The sequence below is a fragment of the Dendronephthya gigantea genome, unplaced genomic scaffold (genome assembly GCF_004324835.1).
Source record: "Dendronephthya gigantea isolate DGI-Jeju-01 unplaced genomic scaffold, DenGig_1.0 000058F, whole genome shotgun sequence".
NCBI classification, from domain to species: domain Eukaryota; kingdom Metazoa; phylum Cnidaria; class Anthozoa; order Malacalcyonacea; family Nephtheidae; genus Dendronephthya; species Dendronephthya gigantea.
In genome coordinates, this window is record NW_021163068.1 from 1 (window position 1) to 14,902 (window position 14,902).

Sequence of the window (14,902 nt, forward strand, 5' to 3'; positions counted from 1 at the left end):
AGTAAATTCAGTAAAGTACGATTCTTCAAAACGGGTTCTTCAATTTTTCCAATCTTGGTATGTACATAGTTCAATGTCCTCTGTAAAACCGCATTTGCATAGTTATAGGCTTTGAAATAAATCATTGGCGATTTCTTGTATGATTTTAACACAATACTCATATTTCAAAAAATTTCCACATAATTACATTTATCGTTGAATACCTTAACCAGAGCGAACCCCCGGGGTGACGTCACCTAGAGTTACGTCATCCTGAGATGAGCTACGCTGATTTCATTATTCTGGTTGGGAGATTGACTTATTACTCTGTTAGACGTTACAGAGTAGTTATAGGTTGGCTTTTTCGGTTCGTATCGAGATAAAAGATGCCTAATTTACAGTTGGAATTGGATAAACTTAAATGGGACACAGAGTCCCTTGTTTTGGCACGGTTGTTGGATAAACACACCCTCCCAAAGATCGTGAGAGTTACCGAGGGATTTTATGGCGAATCAGATGATTCAACACTCTGCAATGGTACAATATTATGCTTGCATTCCGTCCAATCTGGAGAGATGGTTCATGGTCGCTTAAATTGGGGCAAAGGGAAAGATATTTTGATTCCCCTCGACTGTCGAACCAAAGTCGAAATTCGCCCAACGAATTTAAAAGATGTTTATGAAAGCGTAGAAGAGCTTTGTTCAGTGTCTCCAAAATACGTTCGTGTCTCACAAGGTAAGTAGCAAACTTAAAGATTTAGGTCAGGAATGTGGACAACGACGGCTGACAACAAACCACTATAAAATGGGGTCATTCAATTCATACAGAACTTCCCTAAACGTAATAGATTTTCTGAGTTCACTAAATTCAAACTGTGTTGAATTGATAGGACTAATTCGCAATCTTTCATATGAAGTTGTTTATTTTGGCCGTCTATGTTGACATTTCCGTCTTCAACCGTAAGTTTCCTAACCAACTTGAAATTGTTGCAGTTTGCAGAAATTACTAAAGATTCCAAAAAGGAATGCAATACACTCCCTTGTTAAAGCCTTCAGATCAAAACTTCGAAACGTTTTCGCTGCTGGCCTTCACTTTGGTAACTTTGGAATGCAATAACAAGTTTCGATTCGTAAAATCACGTTGATAGAATACGGATTCTCCCGCGCTGATCTTTTGAAAGCAGATTAAATTTTAAGCCATATGAAAACACAATCTGCAAACATGAACTACATAATGTGATGGCGGTACTCTGAATTACCACTCCGGAGAAGCTAAAAAAATTAGCTTGATCTTACGGCGGAAAGCTAACTCGCGACCTTTGTTTTGCAAGTTTATATGCACTACCACTATGAACTGCGTATCTTAACAAGATATGTGAGAACTTCGGTTGAATTAGAGTCGCAAAAAATTGACAATGGAACGAAAGTATTTAATTCAGTTTACTAATATGCTTGACCGCTTGTCAAAACACGAAACCGAACAAGAAAATTCAGTATTTCGTTTGGGGGCTTAAAATTCGCCTCTTCTCGTGAATGAATACGCTATTTCGAGTTTATTAGCTTCTGGGATATATGCCTCAAGTGTTTAAAAATATAACATTCAACAAGTGAAATATTTTCATTATTTGGCTTTACCAAACATTATGAATACATTAATGCCAGACGAAATATTTTACTAGGATATTCATGAATTTAAAACTGCGTAGAAATCATTCAGAATTTTTTAGAGTTGCGCGGTATTTCTAATTCATTTGCATGAAAAGTTTTCGTTATTTTATTTCAAGGTTGTTATTCTGAGCCATCAGGGGACGTTTTATTGGAAGTCGGGGATAAATTGCAGTTAAAAGGCGTTAACAAAAAGCAAGACACATTAATCTGTTTCGACCAACATCGTCAGAAGATCGAGTTACCAAAAGACACCGTGGCTGGTTTTCAACCTCTGACCGATGGAAAAGAGTACTACTTATCAGATGTTGTAAAGAAATTTAAAATGCCATTGAATGTCCAATTCGTCAGATGTATCGGTGAAGATCTCCGGTCCGCTATCGAGTCCCCCTGCCAACCCTATCAAGCTGTTTGTCTTGATAAAGTCTCTAATGAGACTGTGGTTACAGCAACGTCCATACGTGCTAATGGTAAACACAATCTGATTCAATTCTCCCGTGATTTGAACGTAGGATTGAGTGTTTGTGAAGAGACGTTTACAGCCAGCGAAAATTTTCCTAATCTTTCTAAAATCTTTAACAAAGGCAGGGAAGAAACTGAGACAAACGCCTACGAGTACATTGATCCTGCTACGATCATGGAAATCAGACCAACAAAGGCCGCCAAACCGGCCCCTAACCCACCCCCCAAAAGACCAAAACCAACTATCCCCCTGCCGAAACCAAAGACTCAAAAAAAGACTACCGTCCACACGGAACCAGATCCCATTTATGAAGAGATTAGAAGCGAAGATAAACACAGCGAATTCCAAGGTGCTGGGAATGATTCAACATATACAGCACTTGATCCAACGTACGTTTCCAACCAAAAATATGGAGAACTTATCGTCGTCCAAAAGCTCGCGCCGAGCACGAATAACCAGCCTGAAATACTTGCCCACCCGAAAATGGCTGACGGTGCAACTGCATTACTTATCAGACTTCCACCGTCTTCAGAAGTCGAAGGTCCTCCGCCTCTAATACCCAGAAGATCTCAAGGTGATCTGAAGATCAAAAAAGATCATCAAATCGAGTGTTTTTCTGTCTCCCCTGATGCTCCCCACGGACCAAAGAGTCCGCATTTATCACTCAATAACCTAGCAGATCCACATATTTCACTCCAGACCACTGGCAAGTCAGTGGCTAGTCAAGAGCCCGCTGTTACGACTGAACAAGAAAAAGAGGAAATTTACGAAGCAATCGCAAAGTATCCATTAGATCTGTCTGGTTTAAATGTGGAAGCTGTTGGCAAGTTGTTGGTATGCTTGCAAATGGAGAAATATGTTGAAATTTTCAAGGAAGAAATGATTGACGGACGAATGTTGTCTGATATGGATAAAGAAAGTTTGCAGTCATTGAATGTAAGTCCATTTCATGTCAAAAAGTTGTTGAACTTCATCGGTGGATGGCGACCTAAACTACATGTGAGATCTTCCAAATGCTGATGCTTTTTAAAATGTCATAAAGTAGTAATAGGTCTGGAAAATTAGATCAACCGTCGAAAGAATAAGTGCCCTTGTTGGGAACAAGTAGGAACTTAACAATTAAAGTTCAACCAGCGTTTTGTTTCATTGAATTTATATTGCATTCTCATATTGCATTCTTCTTGAATTATATCACTGACATTTACAGTGTACGAGATGAGAGTAAACTCAGTGAAGTGTTCAAAACGAGTTCTTCAATTTTTCAAATAACTCTTGGTAGGTACATATATAGTACCAAGTCCGTTGTCCTCTGTAAAACTGACATTTTCGTAGTCCATAGATTGGATTAACAGGCAATTTCAGTGTTTGTCAGAGATTAAACCTGGAGTACTTCAAGCGCATGTAGCATGTGTTCAGCTTCATATGATTCAGTATTTCATAAAATTAGCTGTCTGCTCAGCTGACGGTTAAATCTATTTAAATTCGCGACGTCGTAGAAATTCTCATTATACAAGAAAGTATATTGTGATGTTTGAAAATGTGCTTTGCGGACAAAAATTGTTGCAACTTGGAATACAAAGAATTTAATTTCGGGTTCAGCTAAATGAAGGAAACTTTGCACTTACTATCAATTTACCTAGTCTATTCGTCAGGCGCTGTTGCATATAGTAATCACCTTAACAGACAAGCCTTTGTGTATTGCTTCCTCTACGAAATTCGTTTTTGATTAGGTTCGGAATGCCTACAACAAATGGGTTTTTTTACTTCGGGAGAAATTGCAATTTGTGGAGAATTTTTATTTATGCACGGATGTGAAATATTAAAGATAACTACATAAATATTAACTACATATTAAAGATCTTTTAGGATTAGTTTTGACATGCATAGTTATGTTAGTACATAGTTCAATGTCCTCTGTAAAACTGACATTTGCTTAGTTATAGGGCTTTGAAATAAATCATTGGCACTTTCTTGTATGATTTTAACACATTACTCATATTTCAAAAAATTTCCACATAATTACATTTATCGTTGAATACCTTACCCAGAGCGAGCCCCTGGGGTGACGTCACCTAGAGTTACGTCATCCTGAGATGAGCTACGCTGATTTCATTATTCTGATTGGGAGATTGACTTATTACTCTGTTAGACGTTACAGAGTAGTTATAGGTTGGCTTTTTCGGTTTGTATCGAGATAAAAGATGCCTAACTTACAGTTGGAATTGGATAAACTTAAATGGGACACAGAGTCCCTTGTTTTGGCACAGTTGTTGGATAAACACACCCTCCCAAAGATCGTGAGAGTTACCGAGGGATTGTATGGCGAATCAGATGATTCAACACTCTGCAATGGTACAATATTATGCTTGCATTTCGTCCAATCTGGTGAGATGGTTCATGGTCGTTTGAATTGGGGCAAAGGGAAAGATATTTTGATTCCCCTCCATTGTCGAACCAAAGTCGAAATCCGTCCATCGAATTTGAAAGATGTTTATGAAAGCGTCGAAGAGCTTTGTTCAGCGTCGCAAAAATGCGTTCCTGTCTCACAAGGTAAATAGCAAACTTAAAGATTTAGGTCAGCAATGTGGACGACGACGGCTGATAAAAAAAACCAGTATAAAACAGGGTCATTCAATTCATACAGAACTTCCCAAAACGTTATAGATTTCCTGAGTTCACTAAGTCCAAACAGTGTTGAATTGATAAGACTAATTCACAATGTTTATTTTGGCCATCTATGTCAACATTGCCATCTTCAACCGTACGTTTCCTATAATAACTTATTTATTGCAGTTACGAGAAATTACTAAAGATTCAATAAAGTGAGGCAATTCTGGCTAGAGCCTTTAGGTCGAAACTTCGAGACGTTTTCGCTGCTACACAGTCAATGACTTTGGTACCTTTGGAATGCAATAACAAGTATATAGAGATTCGTGGAGTCCAACTAATTCTCTCTACCTAACTAACTTGAAATTGATGCAGTTTGGAGAAATTACTAAAGATTTAAAAAAGGAGCGCAATACACTCGCTTGTTAAAGCCTTCAGATCGAAACTTCGAAACGTTTTTGCTGCTGGCCTTCACTTTGATAACTTTGGAATGCGTAACTAACGTTGATCTTTTGAAAGCAGATTAAATTTTAAGCCTTATGAAAATACAATCTGCAAACATGAACTATATACATAATGGGATGGCGCTACTTTGAATTACCACTCCTGACAAGCTGAAAAAATTAGCTTGATCATACGGTGGTAAGCGAACCCGCGACCTTTGTTTTGCAAGTTTATACGCACTACCACTATGAACTGCGTATCTTACAAGATATGTGAAAACTTCGGTTGAATTAGAGTCGCAAAAAACTGACAATGGAACGAACGTATTTAATTCAGTTTACTAATATGCCTGACCGCTTGTCAAAACACGAAACACGACACCGAACCAGAAAATTGTTTCGCTGGGTTTGGGGGCTTAAAATTCGCCTCTTAATTCCCGTGAATACGCTATTTCGAGTTTATTCGCTTCTGCGATATATGCCTCAAGTGTTTAAAAATACAACATTCAACCAGTGAAATATTTTCATTATTTGGCTTTACCAAACATTATGAATACACTAATGCCAGACGAAATATTTTACTAGGATATCCATGAATTTAAAACTGCGTAGAAATCATTCAGAATTTTTAAGAGTTGCGTGGTATTTCTGATTCATTTGCATTAAAGTTTTCGTTATTTTATTTCAAGGTTGTTATTCTGAGCCTCCAGGAGACGTTTTATTGGAAGTCGGGGATAAATTGCACTTGAAAGGCGTTAACAAAAAGCAAGATACATTAATCTGTTTCGATCGACATCGTCAGAAGATCGAGTTACCAAAAAACACCGTGGCTGGTGTGCAACCTCTGACCGATGGAAAAGAATATAACATATCAGATGTTGTAAAAAAATTCAAGCCGCCATTGAACGTTCAATTCGTCACGGGTATTGGTGAAAATCTCCGGTCGGCTATCGAGTCCCCCCGCCAACCCTGTCAAGTTGTTTGTCTTTATAAAATGTCTAAAATGACTGTGGTTACAGCAACGTCCATACGTGCTGATGGTAAACACAATCTAATTCAATTCTCCCGTGATTTGAAAGTAGAATTGAGTGTTTGTGAAGAGACGTTTACAACTAGCGAAGATTTCCCTAAACTTTCTAAAATCTTTAACCAAAGCAGGGAAAAAACTGAGACAAACGCCTACGAATACATTGATCCTGTTACGATCATAGGAATCAGACCAACAAAGTCCGCCAAACCGGCCCCTAACCCACCTCTCAATAGGCCAAAACCAACTATCCCCCCGCCGAAACCAAAGACTCAAAAAAAGACTACCGTCCACACGGACCCAGATCCTATTTATGTAGAGATTAGAAGCGAAGATAAACACAGCGAATTCCAAGGTGCTGGGAATGATTCAACATATACAGCACTTGATCCAACGTACGTTTCCAACCAAAAATACGGAGAACTTATCGTCGTCCAAAAGCTCGAGCCGAGCACGAATAACCAACCTGAGATACTTGCCCACCCGAAAATGGCTGACGGTGCAACTGCATTACTTACCAGACTTCCACCGCCTTCAGAAGTCGAAGGTCCTCCGCCTCCATTACCCAGAAGATCTCAAGGTGATCTGAAGGTCAAGAAAGATCACGAGACCGAATGTGCAGTTGCTGTTTCCCCTGATGCTCCCCACGGACCACAGAGTCCGCATTTATCCCTCAATAACCTAGCTGATCCACATATTTCACTCCAGACCAGTGACAAATCAGTGGCTAGTCAAGAGCCCGCTGTTACGTCTGAACAAGAAAAAGAAGAAATTTGCGAAGCAATCGCAAAGTATCCATTAAATCTGTCTGGTTTAAATGTGGAAGCTGTTGGCAAGTTGTTGGTATGCTTGCAAATGGAGAAATATGTTGAAATTTTCAAGAAAGAAATGATTGACGGACGAATGTTGTCTGATATAGACAAGGAAAGTTTGCAGTCATTGGATGTAAGTCCATTTCATGTCAAAAAGCTGTTAAGTTTCATCGGTGGATGGCGACCTAAACTACATGTGGAATCTTCCAAATTCTGATGCATTTTAAAAGGTCATAAAGTAGTAATAGGTCTGGAAAATTAGATCAACCGTCGAAAGATTAAGTGGCCTTGCTGGGAACAAGTAGGAACTTAACAATCCAAGTTCAACCAGCGTTTTCTCTCATTGAATTATATTGTATTCCCACAATTACCCGTCCTTTCGGCATTGTGCGAGATCAGAGTAAATTCAGTGAAGTGTTCAAAACGAGTTCTTCAGTTTTTCAAATAACTCTTGGTAGGTACATAGTACAAGTCACTTGTCCTCTGTAAAACTGACATTTTCGTAGTCCATAAGCTTTGAAATGTTGTTGGATTAACAGGCAATTTCAGTGTTTGTCAGAGATTAAACCTCAAGTACTTCAAGCGCATGTAGCATGTGTTCAGCTTTATATGATTCAGTATTTCATAAAATTAGTTGTCTGCTCAGCTGACTGCTAAATTCGCGACGCCGTAGTTGTAAATTTATCACTAGAAGAAAGTATATTGGATGTTTGGAAATGTGCTTTGCGGACAAAAATTGTTGCAACTTGGAATACAAAGAATTTAATTTCGGGTTCAGCTAAATGAAGCAAACTCTGTACTTATTTTTAATTTACCTAGGCTATTCGTCAGGAGCAGTTTGCATATAGTAAACACCTTAACAGCTGAACTATAGCAACTGAATATATGTTTGCATATAGTAAACACCTGAACTTTGCATTGAGAAGCTTTGCAATAATACTTAACTAAGTCTTCGTGAGATGTTTTTGACAAGTTGAGGTTTCTTCTAAACTTTTGTAACGTCCACACGCGCATTGCAATGTGGGATTGATTCATACCTAGCCAATCAGCGTGGAGGGTTAGAACTTGTGGTTCGGCGGTTATTCGCTCGTTCCAGTTCTATGCTGGTTCATGAAAGGTAGGCTTGGCTTATTTGTTCCTATGACAAACATTGCAACACTAAGACCACGAGATCGTTTACCAAGAAATAACAGTTTTAGGCAAAATTATCAACACATATAGCTCTAATACTTCCGGCTCACGAAAATGACAAAATGTCATGTCAATCACTTCAGTTACATATTCCTTTTACATCTTTATCACATACAGAATATAAGTAAACACAAGGGTTGCGTAACAAGTTATTAATTCTTTCGCCCTCATACTTTACATTCCTGATTGGTTGAGACACAAAACAGTGCGATTTTGTTTGAATAGTCTTCTCACCATAACAATATCGTGAAGTAAATGCAAGGAGTGCACAAACTTCGGGTCTTCAACTTAGCTTTTATATGCATTACTTCATCTAAGGCTTTAGCTTTACAATGAAGTACGATTAGTTGGCGGTTTTCGCAGGCGACGCATCACCATTCATGGCAAACGTAGAATTGGACGTGGCCAAACTCAAAGCCCTTGAATGGAGCACGGTTCACCTCTCACTGGCCCAGTTGTTAGAGAAACACCGTTTGCCGCAGATAGTCAAAATCATCGAGGGTTTCTATGGTGAGGGCAACGATTCCACCCTGTGCAGTGGTGCGATAATATGCCTGCAATCCGTCAAGGCTATTCAGAAAGTGCATGGTCGCTTGAATTGGGGTAGAGGTAAAGAGATTTCGATTCCTCTCGATTGTCGGTGCAAAGTTGAAGTGCGTTCATCGAATTTAAAAGATGTTTACGAAAGCATCGAAGAACTTTGTTCAGTGTTTCCAAAATACGTTCGTGTCGTACAAGGTAAAAGATTTCTTTACACAAACTGCAAAAATAGCAGAAATGCGAGCTGGTGGCGTCATTATATGACTTGTTACTATAGTCACTTCAGTCAGCCTTCTCTGCCAAGTCTGATTTTCCCTGTTTTAGAGTAAAAATACTTGCTTCAAAATGGCGTATCCTGCTCATACACCTCAGTCCTGTAGCCTCGGTTAAAATTTTTTACTACATGATATAATCTGACTTAAGGAAAACTGCTGTGTCCCAAAGCATAGTTAATCCCAGACATAACATAGGGCTACACGGTGGTCTTTCTGTCAACATGAAACTAAAGTACCTTAGCGAAAGCGAACACCAAGCGCTGAATAACATTTTTGTTGTATTTTCAAGGCTGTCACATAGAATCGTCAAGCGAAGCTCTACTAAACGTCGGGGATAAATTGCATTTGAAGGCCAATAAGAACAAAAAAATGACTGAAATGATAGTTTGTATCAACCAGTATGACGAGGAGATCCAACTACCGAAAGACTGTGTCGCTTGCTTCCAACCCCTGGTCGATGGAAAAGAGTACTACCTATCGGATGCTTTGAAGAAATTCAAAATGCCATTAAATGTACAATTCGTGGAATTTGACAGCATCGGTGAAGATGGGCGGTCGGATAACAGACCCCCTTTCCAACCCTTTCGAACTATTTGCCTGGACAGAATCTCCAAAGAGAAGGTAATTGAGGGAACTACGATACTCGCTGACGGTCAAAAGCTTTCGATGCAAGTCTCCCCTGACGTGGATATCGAGTTGGTTGTTTGCGAGGACTCGTTCCAAAATAGCGCTGATTATGCTAAGGTTTTACAGATCTTAAGCGAAGGAGCTACTAGCAAAGATAGCAACACACAACCCCACAAGTCTGGTAATGTTGACGAGATCCAAAAAAGTACGCAAGCCAAGCTTACCCAACCAGCGGCCCTTAAGCCATGCGCGAAAGAGCCAAAGCCAGTTGTTCTCCCAAAGCCGAAAACCAGAACTTCGAATTTGAGCCACGCCGAACAGGACCCCATTTACGAAGAAATTAGATTGAACGAGGGAGAACACAGCGAATGCCAACTTGTCATCAAAGATTCAACATGTACTGCCCTTGATCCGACAGATATTTCTAACCACCAGTATGAAAAGCCTACTGAGAATCTGCTCTCACAGAGCTCAGAAAAACATCTGAACAAACCACGCGATTCACTACCCATTAGACTTCCAGCTACATTTAAGGTCGGGGATTGTAAACACCCGATAACTAATAATAGATCAGAAGATACTAACACCAAGCCAGATCGTGCTGCAAAACTAGTCGAGAGTTGGTCTACGTCATCCGACACGCACCCTCAGAATCCTTATACTATCCCTGATTGTCCCACTAAAACACCGGATGTACACCCCACGTCCGAATACATGAAAGAAGAAATTTACCAAGCAATCGCCACATATCCATCGGATCTTTCAAGTTTGAATGTTGGAGCTGTCGGCAGACTATTAAACTATTTGGGAATGGAAAAACACGTTGAATTATTCGCCGATGAGCTGATAGACGGTTCAATGTTGGCGAGCATGGATAGGAAAAGTTTACAATCATTGAACGTAGATTCATTCCATGTCACGAAGCTGTTGAAATTCATCGATGGATGGCGACCTAAGGTTTGAGGCATATTCCCACAGACATGACAAGTGCAGATGACAAAACAACACCGGAATCAATCTTACATGAATTAGCCCACAGTCATCTCGTGTGGAACTTTCATTTCCGTTTCACAGAAGATGAAAACACACTCGGAAGCAATGTGAAACTTGAAAAGCCCTCGAAGCCTCTTTCAATGAATATTTACTTGCAATATTGGACGTGAAAAATTTCACCGAACAATTGTATTAAAGATGTTTTTGTAAAGACGTTTGAAGCTTTCGAAACCAAACAGCGTGGGTTCCGCCTTCCATGCATATTCCATATTTAATTCATCAAGTTATTCGGAACGCATGAAAATAATATTGCTCAGCTGGACTTCCTTATGTGAACTTTCGGATTGAGCAATAACGCTGTTTTCCTAAATATACTTTTCGTCTCGATTATTATTGTTATTATTCTAAATCTTTATACAGGATAAAAACTTCAGTTTCTACACAATATTTATACAATAAAATACAGTGCGACAACTGTTATCAACGTTTGTTCTGTAAACCTAGCTATATACAATACAATTGAACATTTCAACTACATTGAACATTTCAACTCTACGGATAAATTTCAACTACAATAGATTTCGCCACGGAGCATTTTACAGAAATACAGCAAAATACACTCATTGTGACTGAATGTACTTATTGTGAGTTTATTCAGTACCAGTTTGTTCCAATAAAGATTTTACACGACTAATTTATTTTAGTATAGATCAATTTTTTGGTTGAATTGCTGTATTTATTCGTCACTGACACATGCACTGCAAGGTAAACATCTTATATATGAAGAAAACGTTGAAATACGGAAGACTTACTAACAGAAATATTTCATTACTTCCTGGAGAAAATTGTGCAATTGAATCTCGAATTAAATTGTGCAATTAACCAGTGTGCAATTATGCAATTAAATTCGGAACAGCAAGGTTCCATAAGGTTTGTTTTGATTGTACACAATTGCAGTAAACGTATATATTTTTGACCAATATTCCATCGATAATGTTTCTAAACCAAGCACGTATTTCTTAATTGTGACGACCAGACATCGGTTTCGGAATGTTAAAAAAGTTAATTGGTCAAGGCATTTATTCCGCTAAACAGTGGATTTTGCTAATCCGTCTGGATGTTGTTTGTTTGAATCGGTTTTTGTGATGAGAATTGTTTGGAATTAACGGCACGCAGTAGGCAAATTCAAGGATATTTGGCTTTGAATTAGCTCTGATATAAACCTCAACACCTGCGATCGAGGAATCATGGACAGCACAGAACTGGAATTGGCGAAATTTGAGTCAATCGAGTGGAGCCCAGCCTACCTTTCGCTCTCAAAGTTGCTAGATAAATATCCTTTGCCACAAATTGTCAAAATCATCGAGGGCTTCTACGGTGAAAGGAACGATTCCACTTTGTGTAACAATGCCATATTATGCCTGCACTCAGTCAGAACGGTCCAAAAGGTTTACGGTCACTTAGGTTGTGACACCGGTAAAGAGATTTTAATTCCACTCGATTGTCGAAGTAAAGTCGAAGTGCGTGCATCGAATATGAAAGATGTTTACGAAAGCGTAGAAGAGCTTTGCTCTGTGTCTCCAAAATACGTTCGTGTCTCCCAAGGTGAATAGCTATTGCACTTTATAGCTATAGAATTAAAGAAATATTGAATTACAAGCTTTAAGACGTTAGTAATAATTACAAAGTCACTTCCTGCTTTGTTATACTTGGTTTCTTTCGCCCTCGTTTCACACAAGAGTTCTGCCATGGTCGTATTATCCTGGCTAGTATCTATTTTTTTAGTATCGAGCAGAAAATGAGTAATATCTTGCCCAGATCATGTAACCAATATTATTATTATTATCTATTATTCTATTTTCAGCCTATCACAGAGAGTCGTCAAACGAAGCTCTATTGAACGTCGGAGATAAATTGCAGTTGAAAGGTAATAATAAAAGAAAAATGAAAGAAAATTTGGTTTGTATTAACCAAAATGGCCAAAAAATTGAACTACCGAAGGACTGTGTCGCTTGCTTCCAACCCCTGGTCGATGGAAAAGAGTACTACCTATCGGATGCTTTAAAAAAATTCAAAATGCCGTTAAAAGTGCAATTCGTAGAACTTGACAGAATCGGTGAAGATGCCCGGTCGGATAACAGACCGCCTTGTGAACCCTTTCGAATCATTTGCCTGGACAAAATCTCCAAAGAGAAGGTCGTTGAGGCGACTACGATACTTGCTGACGGTCAGAAGCTTTCGATGCAAATCTCCCCTGACGTGAATATCGAGTTGGTGGTTTGCGCGGACTCGTTCCGAAACAACGCTGATTATGCTAAAATTTGTCAGATGTTCAACCAAGCAACAACACCCAGCGAGGATAGCAACGCACAATTGTACGAAGATATTGATGATGCGATCCGAAATATAACGCGAAGCAAGCCTACCAAACCATCGGTTAAGCGCTCCTCTCAAAAGCAAAAACCAGTCGTATCACCGAAGCCGAAGCCAAGAAATTTGACTTTGGCGCGCGCTGACCCGGATCCAACTTATGAAGAGATTGGATTGAATACAAAAGATGAACGCGAACCCGTCATTGAAGAGTCGCAATATACCGCGCTTGATCCGACGTATATCTCCAGTCAAAAATATGAAAAACCTGTTATGGAACAACAACAAATTCAAAGCTTTAGAAACCCACTTAAAATGGCTCAGAAACCTCCTCCCGTACCCAAGAAAGCAGTCAAAATACCTACCAATGTTTCATCTGAAGTCAAAAAGTGTAATAAACCTGACGTTTTGTACAGCGAGCCAGACCAACCAACTCTTTCGAAACCGCCCGTCACGCACCCCAAAAATCCTCATAGTATACCTGAATGTCCCGCCAGAACACCTGATGCACACTCTTCACCCCATTTAAGTCGACATCCTGTAGTTGAACCCGAGAGCAAAAATGAGGGGAACTACCTCGCCATCGCAGAATATCCATTAGATCTGTCAAACCTGAAGGTTGCAGACGTTGGCAGGTTACTGGAATACCTGGGCATGAAAAAACACGTTGAAATATTTAGGAAAGAGATGGTCGACGGCTCGATGTTGGCTTGTATGGACAGAGAGAGTTTGCACTCGCTGGATGTTGATCCGTTTCATGCCAAGAAACTGTTGAGGTTCATTGGAGGTTGGCGTCCTAAAATGTGACTGAGTTTGCACAGACATACCTGTAGACAATATATCATATAATCTCGTCTGATCCTTTACTTTGCAAGAATATAAACACAAAAATTGAATTTGACAAGCATTTGATATCGCACAATAAAGTCGATGCAATTTTTCATGCCGGAAACACAGTATATCACGAAAACAAATGAACGCCGACATTTTCAGAAAGCAGTCAAAGCACCACATTTCATTTGAAAAGAGTTAGATTTTCATTGTTAAACCTTTAAATTGTTTCAGAAAGGTCAAGCACACTGATCAGAAACACACACATTTTCTGTCACATTCAATGAATACGACTGTGCTTTTGGATATATAAAATATATTCTATTACACTGTATATGCCCACTTTCAGATAATATTTTGACCAAGGGCAGTTTACAAAACCACCAGCATTCATTTTAATCACGAAGTGCTGCCATAATTGCATGATTTGTTCAATTGCATACAACTTTCTAATGGCAGACGTTTCAATACGCAACAACGATGTTATGCCAGAAATATTACCCCGCATTTGATGCAATATGCTGTATATTGACCAGCTACATATTAGACTCTCATGCAACTTATGGTTTTTTTGAATGGAGGTATGAAATAAGTAAAGTCTCGTGCACGTAAAGTAGATATAACTATCCTTGAACCTTAATGATAATCTTTCAACCACTGAAAACAGAGCCGTGAAATGAACCAGTATATTTAGTAGCTTTTACATAACACCCGCTCATTTCAAGAATGTGAAGTTATTTTCAAAATTTCTGAAATGACTTAAAACATATTCGGAAGTGATACTACCAATTTGTCGTTTGAGACAATTGTTTAAATCCAAGTTGTTATCCTGTTTTGTCGTATAATTGTGTAACTTAGTTCCTTATTTTTTTGAATTAAACATCGAGAGATTATATTGAGTGAAATAGAGTTGAATTTTATATATAAAGAAACAAGACGATATTACAGAATTGCTTGCAAAATATCATAATATTAGGGCAAAAGCATAGACCGGTTGTTATTCAATTGCCCTGGCTGACATATCTTGCACAGCAGGTTTGATAAGGATGTGTTTTGTGCCAGGGTTTCGAACCTTTTGAA

At 39.0% G+C, this 14,902-nt stretch overlaps 4 protein-coding genes across 4 annotated transcripts; all 4 read left to right on the top strand.

The window, feature by feature from the left end:
• The first annotated feature begins 333 nt into the window (after positions 1-333).
• LOC114529988 lies at positions 334-4,013 on the top strand. Its single transcript, XM_028551563.1, has 2 exons — positions 334-714; positions 1,763-4,013. Exons 1-2 carry the CDS (start codon positions 366-368, stop codon positions 3,124-3,126), a joined length of 1,713 nt encoding a protein of 570 aa, XP_028407364.1. The 5' UTR covers positions 334-365; the 3' UTR covers positions 3,127-4,013.
• Positions 4,014-4,383: 370 nt separating this feature from the next.
• LOC114529990 lies at positions 4,384-7,945 on the top strand. The gene is made up of 2 exons (XM_028551565.1): positions 4,384-4,656; positions 5,846-7,945. The coding sequence occupies exons 1-2, from the start codon at positions 4,497-4,499 to the stop codon at positions 7,210-7,212; spliced, it is 1,527 nt and encodes a 508-aa protein (XP_028407366.1). The 5' UTR covers positions 4,384-4,496; the 3' UTR covers positions 7,213-7,945.
• A 534-nt stretch (positions 7,946-8,479) lies between these two features.
• Positions 8,480-11,036, top strand: LOC114529989. The gene is made up of 2 exons (XM_028551564.1): positions 8,480-8,924; positions 9,291-11,036. Exons 1-2 carry the CDS (start codon positions 8,567-8,569, stop codon positions 10,589-10,591), a joined length of 1,659 nt encoding a protein of 552 aa, XP_028407365.1. The 5' UTR covers positions 8,480-8,566; the 3' UTR covers positions 10,592-11,036.
• A 505-nt stretch (positions 11,037-11,541) lies between these two features.
• On the top strand, positions 11,542-14,753 carry LOC114529975. Its single transcript, XM_028551551.1, has 2 exons — positions 11,542-12,226; positions 12,486-14,753. The coding sequence occupies exons 1-2, from the start codon at positions 11,869-11,871 to the stop codon at positions 13,796-13,798; spliced, it is 1,671 nt and encodes a 556-aa protein (XP_028407352.1). The 5' UTR covers positions 11,542-11,868; the 3' UTR covers positions 13,799-14,753.
• The last annotated feature ends 149 nt before the right edge of the window (positions 14,754-14,902 follow it).

What these genes read in the sequence shown, in the direction of transcription:
- LOC114529988 (XM_028551563.1), top strand. Translation starts at nt 366, where the DNA reads ATGCCTAATTTACAGTTGGAATTGGATAAACTTAAATGGGACACAGAG. An exon ending in ATACGTTCGTGTCTCACAAG is followed by an intron (nt 715 to 1,762) that starts GTAAGTAGCAAA and finishes TTTTATTTCAAG; the next exon opens with GTTGTTATTCTGAGCCATCA.
- LOC114529990 (XM_028551565.1), top strand. Translation starts at nt 4,497, where the DNA reads ATGGTTCATGGTCGTTTGAATTGGGGCAAAGGGAAAGATATTTTGATT. An exon ending in ATGCGTTCCTGTCTCACAAG is followed by an intron (nt 4,657 to 5,845) that starts GTAAATAGCAAA and finishes TTTTATTTCAAG; the next exon opens with GTTGTTATTCTGAGCCTCCA.
- LOC114529989 (XM_028551564.1), top strand. Translation starts at nt 8,567, where the DNA reads ATGGCAAACGTAGAATTGGACGTGGCCAAACTCAAAGCCCTTGAATGG. An exon ending in ATACGTTCGTGTCGTACAAG is followed by an intron (nt 8,925 to 9,290) that starts GTAAAAGATTTC and finishes TGTATTTTCAAG; the next exon opens with GCTGTCACATAGAATCGTCA.
- LOC114529975 (XM_028551551.1), top strand. Translation starts at nt 11,869, where the DNA reads ATGGACAGCACAGAACTGGAATTGGCGAAATTTGAGTCAATCGAGTGG. An exon ending in ATACGTTCGTGTCTCCCAAG is followed by an intron (nt 12,227 to 12,485) that starts GTGAATAGCTAT and finishes TTCTATTTTCAG; the next exon opens with CCTATCACAGAGAGTCGTCA.